The sequence below is a fragment of the Pongo pygmaeus genome, chromosome 23, assembly GCF_028885625.2.
Source record: "Pongo pygmaeus isolate AG05252 chromosome 23, NHGRI_mPonPyg2-v2.0_pri, whole genome shotgun sequence".
Lineage (NCBI taxonomy): Eukaryota > Metazoa > Chordata > Mammalia > Primates > Hominidae > Pongo > Pongo pygmaeus.
Genome location: NC_085931.1, coordinates 61,065,738 through 61,075,744, shown reverse-complemented (window position 1 = coordinate 61,075,744; position 10,007 = coordinate 61,065,738). Strand labels below are relative to the sequence as shown.

Below are 10,007 nucleotides of genomic sequence, written 5' to 3'. Positions count from 1 at the left end.
CAGGAAGAGCGTGCACAGAGGCTACGGCCAAGGCAACCCCTCAGGGCTGCCCACTGGCTCCTGCATTCTGGCACCACTTGCACACGAGACCTGGAAAGTCATCACCATGACCATGATCAGAACTGTTGTTGTAAGAATTACATCTCCACTTCCCCAGAGCCCTGTCTGGGGTTAAGGTGAAATTTCAAATGCTGCCCGAGTATGGGCTCTAGATAATGGACCACAAAGAATATGCCTGTTTTCTTATCCTAAAAATAAAAAGCCAGTGTCTGCCAGCACTAGAAAATTGCAAATAAAAAGTTTAATTTCAGAAACTGAGTTCACCATTTATAAATACACTAAAACATAGTCAATGCAAATTTAGATTAAGCGTAGGTACAGTATTTCAACAAAACAACTTTTCTAAAAGGTCGTAGGCAAATGAGTGATTTGTCTCACCCAGAATATTTAATTGGTTTAAAATGAGAAAATGAATCTTTTTTTCTCTGAAGACATAATTGTTAAAATAATCTGACAACTGATACTTCATTCTGATGTCCTTGGGATTCTAAAATATCCCAGTGATGGCTGCATCTTCCCTATCATAAAAAAATCTAAAGACCTAAGGCTATTCTTACAACTGTAATATAACAAGCTTCTTCCCTGTTAATAAGCCATCTCTTCTAAAAAATTTTTACACAAATTTAATCAAACAAGGGGGTCAGTGCACACATTTTGAAAGACAGCTTCAGAGTGTGGAGATGCTGAAGCAGAGGCGTGGGGGTTTCAGCAGGGACCACCTGCCATCAGCGTGTCATCGAACGCACTGGCGAAGTGATGAGCACAGTTACAAAGGGATCACATTTCAGAGGAGCTGATGATAAACAGTTGGGGTATCTCTGAGTTAACTGACCATGTAAAGCCTGAATGCAGAAACCTGAAATGGGAAAGTTCTCAAAATAAGCTCCATGAAACATCTAAGTTTCGTTTCCAAATGCCACGTCTCTGTCGTAGTTAACAGTTACCTTCCAGAATATTATCTGTACTCCGCGGGACACGTTAGAACCTGCGGTTAAAAACTGCTCAGTCAAGATGGCTTGCCCTCCACCTCCTATTTACAGATTTCATTTGATAGCCACAAAAGCTATTCTGTTGCAATTAAAGCAATGCTTAACTAAAATACAGTACCTGATTCGTGGTTTGTACATAATTGAGTAAAAAGCCTACAGAATAAAATTGTTTACATCTTCTTTGTCATTCTAGTAAAACAAATTACTAACCCAAAACTTTAAAAAACTTTACAGTTATGAATTAAAATCTAGTCACCATATTTCATAGTTGACAGGACAAGCTATTTCTAGTGGACATCTTAATAAAACACCCCGTGAAACTTGGCCTGAAGGAGAAGGGGTAAGGCACGTGGAGACACTGTGGTGAGCTGGAGAGCGGCCCTGAGAGTGCCTGGTCTGATGTCGTGCACGGCCCTGGGCGGAGCGGGTCACAGACCTGGTACAGGCTGCTAATGCTGGGGCAGCCACGCCTCTGGCCTAGTGGCGCCGTCGTGAGTTTCAATACTGAAAGTATATTAAGGGAAGATTCACTTTCAAAAAGATAAGTTTTTCAAAATGTTCCATCATGAGCCTGGATTGGCCAAGGCTACCGTTCTCAGTGGGCGTGTTGAACAGCTTTTCTGAAGGGACGATGCTCGGGGGGCAGCCCAAAAATCTGACGGCCAGCGCGGACAGCCCCGGCCAGGACGGCTTCTTCAGGTTCCAGTAGGTGAGCGGGTCACAGCTGTGTTCAAGCACTTCCTCCTCCAGATACGCGAGCACCATGTCTTCAGGCAGCTTTTCTCTTGGGTCTTTCTTCTTCACCTTGGCCACAAGTGACCACAGGTTCTCCTCTGCGGCAGAGTCTTTCGACGGGGAGCCGGCATCACACCTGTGGGAGGCAGCCACGTCCTCTGAGGTAGAATTCATGAGTTCGAGTTCCCTGATTAAATCCTGTTTGTACTGCTCCGCCTCCTCCTCCGTAAACAGGGAGGCCTTGTAGCGAGGATCCAGCAGCGTGGCGAAGACGTACCGCGGGTCATGGAGGGTGGCAGACAGGCGGCTCACCATGGCCTCCTTCAGACAGCGTAGCATGGTGTCAATGCCCATCGTCTCCTCAAAGAGCATCTCCACCTTCCTGTTGAGGATGTGCACCATGGGGATGACCTGGCTGAGGGTGGACATCTGCGTGCTCATCTCCCGGCTCGCAGCCTCGAAGGGCTTTAGTGCACGGCACACGGACTGCATGACCTCCCACTGGTCGCAGCTGATCAGCTCTCGGAAGTTACACTCGACAGACATCTCGTTAATGGCCCTTTTCTGCTCAATGAGCCGCTCAAGCATGTGGAAGGACGTGCTCCACTTGGACGGGACGTCCTGGATGAGGTGGTGCTGAGGCAGTGCGTACTCCCTCTGCAGCTCGGCCAGTTTCTCCTTCGCCTTGGGCGACCGGTGCACCCGCTCGCAGATCTTCCGGGCGAGGCTCAGCAGGTTCTGCACCATCCGCTGGCTCTTAATGGCCTCGCTGACAATCAGGTTCACCGTATGGCTGAAGCACTGTACGCTCGAGTGCTCCCCCTCGCTCAGCGTCTTCCCAATGCTGGGGTTGTCGGTGACGGTGATGCCCACCTGAAGGCCGGTGGAGGTCACCCACGCTTCCCACCAGCACTCCAGCTGCTTCTGAATGCTGTTGCCGCTGTAGTCACAGTCCACCTGCGACACGTCCAACAGCGCCGAGCAGTGGTGGTCGTCACAGCGCGGCCGGGCTGACGACTCGAAGGAAACCCAGTGGGCCGTGAGGGTCAGGTACTCACGGGTCTGGTTACTCATCCATATTCCAGACGTGAAGTGGATCACACCACTCTCAGCTTCCTTAAGGTGGGACATAATTATCTGCTTCACATTATCATACATACCTGGGATAGCTGTCCTGGAGAAGTAGGAAGGGGCGGGGAGGGAGTACTGAGGTTTCAAGTATTCAAGCAGCCTGTTAAAGCCAACACTGTCTACAAAAGAATATGGCTGGAGGTCAAGTGCAATCATTTCAGCTATGAGACTTGTGATTTTTTTGGCAACTGGGTGAGAATCGTAAAACTTCTCATTGGTGTCATCAAAGGAGGAAGCGCCTGATAATTCTGTGCCCCGCGGCACCCGGATGTCCGGAGAGGAGGGCCGAGCCGTCTCGGAGACCTCGGTTTTCAGCACGTTGCTATGGAACCGCTGTAAATGTCTCAGAAGACAGCTGGTACCCAAGTTAGTCGGCTTCTTCCCCCGGCTGATGGTCCGGCCACAGTGCAAGCACACGACTTTCGTGGAGTCTGCGGAGCAAATAGAAAAATGATTCCACAGCTTTGAGGTCTTTTTGCTATTAACAGGAAACATAACTTGATTGTTTTTTGTGACCACTGTTGGCAAGTCAGTCAATTTGGAAGAGGAACTTTCTGCAGAGGCCAAAGTGGCATACGGAGAGTTTGCCAGACTCGCACCCAGAAAGCCCTTCTGGCTCCCGACAACTTCTGGATGGCGCCGGTAGAGATGTCTCATCAGGCAGCTGGTGCCCACATCACCCTTCTTCCCCCGGCTGATGGCGCAGCCGCAGTACCGACACTCGGCCTTGAGGCTGTCCATGGGGGCCAGGGAGAAGTGATGCCAGACCTCCGACTTCAGTCTCTTCATGACCTTTTTATTCTGCTGGAAGACGGCACCAGATTCAAACAATCTAGGACTCAGCCCGTCAGCCTGCTGCTTCTCGGGAGAGGATGCCGAGGCCTCCCCTACGTCGTCGGAAGATGAGAAGGCCGCCGCGTCTTCCATCAGCCCATCTCCAGGGTTCAAGTGAGACTGCAGGTCCTCAGTCAGCCTGTCAGGGGAGGAGGAGGCCGAAGGGGACTCTCTGACCGGCTTTACCGGAGACGAGGACACAGAGCTGAGCTCCCCCTCCGGCGGCAGCAAGGAAGGCAGCAGAGTGGGAGGGGTGGAGTACAGCGGCGGGATGCCTGTGCCCCCGTTCTCCTGCAACACGATGGCGCGGTGCGCCCTCCACATGTGCCTGATGAGGCAGCTCGTGCCCAGGTCCTTCCCATTCTTCCCCCGGCTGAACTCGTTCATGCAGTGAATGCAGACAGCTTTGGAGTTGTCCAGTGGCGACAGATAGAAGTGCTTCCAGACAGCGGACCTTCTCCTGGACCCGGAGGTGCTCTTCGGAAGTGGAAGGCTCTTCTCCGCTAAGTTCTCTGCAGGTTCATCGTAATGGAGAGCAGGGAGGTGGGGAGACGACCCCACCAGGGCTTCTTCTCTGCCGCACTTCTCCGAAATGGACATGTCAGAGGAGATTTCTTCAGAAGAAACTACAGACACAGACTCCTCTGTTATTCGATCAGGGGACGGGATCTTAGACGCCACTTTCTGGACAAGTTTGATGGGTGAGAGGATGGTGCTGAGGTCACCCGCGTCCGCAGGCTGTGGTGGAAGCAGGAGTGAGGGAGAGGGGAACGAGGACACGGCAGACACGCTGCCATTTTCCTGAATGAGCACGGTCGGGTGTGCGCGCCTCACGTGCCTCATGAGACAACTGGTACTCAAGTCTTTCTCGTTTTTGCCTCTGCTGAACTCCTTCACACAGTACATGCATATTGCTTTAGTGCTGTCTCGGGGAGAGATAAAAAAATGCTTCCAGGCTGGAGACTTCTTCCTGGAGCTCATGTTCCGGCTGGAAAGGAGGCTCTGGGTCACGGCCTCCATGGCCACGTCGTAGAGGGTGCTGCTGTACTGGGAGAACAGCGTGCCATAGTCATCCCCACTCTCCGCAGACAGGTACTTCCCTGGGGGCTTGCAGCTGCAGCCCGTCCCGCCGAGGCCCGCTCGCTCCCCACCGCTGTCTGTCTGCTTCATGTCCTCCTGCTCGCTTTTAAAGTCCATTCTTTCCAAACTATCAGGAGGAATTCCATCATCGTCTTCCTCTTCTATTTTAAACTTTATTTTATCAGAAACGAAATCACCGTCCTCTTTGGGACAAGTTTTCAAGTTATTCTCCATGACTGACCATAACTACTCCGGCTGTATCTTAGGTTCATAAAAAACTGATCCAAATGCTAATTTGTGCCCCCGAATGTAGATTATCTTCACTTTTTCATCATAATTCCATCTTTCAGGATGTTTCTAGAAATATGGCTAATCATAAATAGCACTGAAAAAAAGAATCTGCGACTCATGGTCTTAAAGCATAGATCACTGCTTTCCAGGAGTCCTGCTACTAAATACTCAGGGTGTAGACAACGATGTGTGCAGCAGAGACTCTGTGCTTCTGGTCCTGAGGACAGGACCTGCCTGATCATCTTGAGAGCATACGTGTGACCCTTGTGCATTACCTATAAGAGATGAAATCAAATTAAGCACGGAACTAAATCACACATTTTAACCTCTACCGCCATGGCTCCCTCAGCCTAAATATGTACAGAAAAAAACTGTATGATGGAAAACTGGAATAGAAAAACTTGTTCTCTGACTTCCTGCAATCCATTTACACAATGACAATACCCCCAAACTGCAAAAGAAGCAAAAAAGAGAGACATGAAAAAAAATGCAAGTGGCCTATTAATAAAGGATTGGGGAACATGAATTAAAACTTAGAATGGTATAAAGAGGCTGCTTCATCTAGAATTTATGCCCTCATCCTTCAAACAGTTCATGAGAGGTACTCATAGCTGCTACAATCAGTAAAGCTGAATTCCTTGAAATCTATTCATCCTACCTTGCTAGAAGACCTGATACATGAAATACGAATTTGAAAAACTCTAGCTAACGTATGAAATCATCAACCCAGACGAAAAGCTGAATATAAAACGGACCATGGTGGCTCCTGCATCTAAGAATGGAAAGGCATCCCGTGGGTGTAAACCGCTTCCAGCCCGTCCTTCTGTCACCCATTCAATGCCCCGTCCCCAAGTGACGCTGCGCCGTGCTGGAATGCAGCCAAGAGGAGACAGTCACGGGACCTGACAGCCAAGAACCATGAGATTCCAGCTATGGTAAATGCTGGAAGTGAAGGAACATGGTGTTACAAAGACAGGAGAGAGCAGGGCAAGATAGACAACAGGGGCAGGAGCTGTAAGGGTGTAACTGAGCCGAAGCTCAGAGGACAATGGAGTCATGTGGGGTAGGAGACGGAGCAGTTTAATAAGGAACTAAAACCAAGTAGCAACAAAAACATGTTTTCAGTAATACTGCAGCATAAATATTCTATAATAAAACGAGACTCTAGAAAACCTCTAACAAACTTTTTTTGAAGAGACGGAGTTTTACTGTCACTTAGGCTGGAGTGCAGTGGCGCGACCACAGCTCAGTGCAGCCTCGACTTCCCGGGCGTGAGCCCTCCTCCCAACTCAGCCTCCCAAAGTGCTGGAGTTACATGCGCGAGCCAATGCGCCCGCCACAGACTTACTTTTTAAGGTATTACTGGGCATGCCAGAAAGTAGGAGAACTCTTCAAGGGACACAGGGAGTGGCAAATGGGCAGGAGAGGTACGCCATCCCTAGCCTGGTCAACATGGGTCACCCCCACAGGGAGGAGCTGAACCTGACATTCCTCCACCATGCAGGAATCAAGAACTGAAGTCACCACATCATGTATTTTCTAAACCAGGGCATTTCTGAGAGTGAAAGGGAGCTATTAATAATACTGCTGGGGAAACAGGCTTAAGCCAAACCTATCTGTGGCAAAGCAAGATGTACGGTCGCCCTAAAAAGTGTTCCAAGGTTAATAAAAACTGCTAGCTCCCACCAGAAATAAATGCAGGTTCTTTCTGAAAAGCATTCCCATTAAGTTCTACAAAGTACAGCCAGATAAAAAAGAAAAATAAAAAATTAACACAGGCCAGGCGCAGTGGCTCATGCCTGTAACCCTAGTACTTGGGAGGCCGAGGTGGGAGGATCGCTTGAAACCACAAATTTGAGATCAGCCTGGGCAAAAAAACAAGACCCTGTTCTCTACAAAACAAAAAACAAAACAAACAAAAATGCCAAGTATGGTGAGCCTGTAGTCCCAAGCTACTCAGGAACTCAGGAGGCTGAGATGGGAGGATCACTTGAGGGCAGGAGTTTGAAGACTAGCCTGAGTAACAGTGAAACTCTGTCTTTACAAACCAAACAAAATTAGCCAGGTGCGGTGGTGTATGCCTGTATCTCAGCTGCTAAGGCTGAGGAGGCATGATGATTTGAACCCAAAAGTTTGAGGCTGTGGTGAGCTATGATTGTGCCACTGCACTCCAGCCTGGCCAACAGTGAGATCCTGTCTCAAAAAAACAGCAACTCTATTTCTATAGATGAATTAGAAAATGAAAAAAAAATTTTTTGAGACGGATCACTCTGTCGCCCAGGCTGCAGTGTGCAGCGGCACAATCTCAGTTCACCGCAACCTCTGCCTCCTGGGTTCAAGTGATTCTCCTGCCTTAGCCTCCCAAGTAGCTGGGATTACAGGCGTGTGCCATGACACCTGGCTAATGCCTTTTGTATTTTTAGTAGAGACGGGGTTTCGCCATGTTGGCCAGGCTGGTCTTGAACTCCTGACCTCAAGTGATCCACCTGCCTCAGCCTCCCAAAGTGCTGGGTTTACAGGCGTGAGCCACTGCGCCTGGCCAGAAAATGAAACATTTTTAAATTCCACATACAATGTCCAAAAGCATGAAAGCATGAAATGAGATAAATTTTTAAAAATATGCTTGTTTTAGTATACAGGTATACAAGTATACAAGTCTTAAAAACAAGACCTGTACACTGAAAGCTGCAAAACACTGCTGAAATTAAAAGCTTTTAAATAGATGGAAAAATATACCAAGTTCATAGATTAGAAAACTCAATGTTGGGCCGGGCGCGGTGGCTCACGCCTGTAATCCCAGTACTTTGGGAGGCTGAGGCGGGTGGATCACGAGGTCAGGAGATCGAGACCATCCTGGCTAACATGGTGAAACCCCGTCTCTACTAAAAAAACACAAACAATTAGCCAGGCGCGGTGGCGGGTGCCTGTAGTCCTAGCTACTCGGGAGGCTGAGGCAGGAAAATGGCATGAACCCGGGAGGCGGAGCTTGCAGTGAGCTGAGATAGCACCACTGCACTCCGGCCTGGGCAAAAGAGCGAGATTCTGTCTCAAAAAAAGAAAGGAAAAAAAAAAGTAAATTAAAAAAAAAAAAAGAAAACTCAATGTTGATATCAGTATTTTCCCAAATTGACCTATAAATTCAATATGATCCCAGTCAAAATTCCAAAACGCTTTTTGCAGTAGCTGATAAACAGAAGTCTAAAACTGATATGGGAATACAAAGAATCAGGAATAAATAAAATTATTTTGGAAAGAAAGAACAAAGCTGGACTCACAGTCACTTCCACTTCTAGCCATGATGAACAAAACAAAGGAAACCAGGTTTACCTCGGACAACTCATAAGCCAGACGCCGTGCACGAAACGACGTTTTCAGACACTGGAGAAGAGAAAGCACAGGACAGAGATCACAGAAGCGCGAAAGCTAAAGAGGGAGCCCCACCTGCCCTCGCTCACGGCGGGGCTTCCAGGCTTCCAGGCTGCGGGGCGGGGAGTCGGAGCTCGGCAGAGCCGGGTGGTCTCGAGCGCGTCCCGAGCGCGGGGGAGGAGGGAGCTACGCAGACCTGCGGAGGCTCCTCGTGTCTTTGGCTGAATACTGATCTGCATCTGCACTTGAGGAAACCACCCTGAGAGAACCAACGGGAAAAAGAACTGCCAGGGCTTCCTGGAGGCTGGGAACAGCTTCCACCAACAAGAGTGAACAGCAAGCAGGGTCAGAAGGATCCGGACTGAACAGGGGGCTTCACAACAACGGCCGCTCTTTTAAGCCATGTTAGGAGCCACCCGAACACGGCTTAAACGCCAGCCTCAAGAGGCGGAAACGGTCTATGACTAACTTCACTACAACCTAAAACAACTCTCAACAGCATTTAAAGGAATATAACAAAATCCTGCACCCAATAAAGTAAAATCCGAAATGGCTGACAAACAAAAACTAGACCTGCAATGAAGCGGGAAAACACAACCTCTGACAAGGAGAAAAACCAACCAATAGAAACAGGCCCAGACACTGACCGGGAGAAAAACCAACCAATAGAAACAGGCCCAGACACTGACCAGGAGAAAAACCAACCAACAGAAACAGGCCCAAACACTGACCAGGAGAAAAACCAACCAATAGAAACACGCCCAGACACTGACCAGGAGAAAAACCAACCAATAGAAACACGCCCAGACACTGCCCAGGAGAAAAACCAACCAATAGAAACACGCCCAGACACTGCCCAGGAGAAAAACCAACCAATAGAAACACGCCCAGACACTGCCCAGGAGAAAAACCAACCAATAGAAACAGGCCCAAACACTGACCAGGAGAAAAACCAACCAATAGAAACACGCCCAGACATTAACCAGGAGAAAAACCAACCAATAGAAACACGCCCAGACACTGACCAGGAGAAAAACCAACCAATAGAAACACGCCCAGACACTGCCCAGGAGAAAAACCAACCAATAGAAACACGCCCAGACACTGCCCAGGAGAAAAACCAACCAATAGAAACAGGCCCAAACACTGACCAGGAGAAAAATCAACCAATAGAAACACGCCCAGACATTAACCAGGAGAAAAACCAACCAATAGAAACACGCCCAGACACTGACCAGGAGAAAAACCAACCAATAGAAACACGCCCAGACACTGCCCAGGAGAAAAACCAACCAATAGAAACAGGCCCAAACACTGACCAAGAGAAAAATCAACCAATAGAAACGCCCAGACATTAACTGGGAGAAAAACCAACCAATAGAAACACGCCCAGACACTGACCAGGAGAAAAACCAACCAATAGAAACACGCCCAGACACTGACTAGGAGGAAAAAAAAAACAACCAATGGAAACAGGCCCAGACACTGACCAGGAGAAAAACTAACCAATAGAAACACACC

The 10,007-nt window shown here is 48.7% G+C and overlaps 1 protein-coding gene across 1 annotated transcript in view; it reads right to left on the bottom strand.

Annotated features, from left to right (window-relative positions):
- Positions 1-281: 281 nt before the first annotated feature.
- Positions 282-10,007, bottom strand: part of ZBED4 (zinc finger BED-type containing 4) — a 35,269-nt gene continuing 25,543 nt past the window's right edge. The window contains exon 2 of the mRNA XM_054469863.2: positions 282-5,395. Coding sequence (XP_054325838.2) covers positions 1,548-5,063 — 3,516 coding nt within the window. The 5' untranslated portion in view covers positions 5,064-5,395 and the 3' untranslated portion in view covers positions 282-1,547. The remainder of the gene's footprint in view (positions 5,396-10,007) is intronic.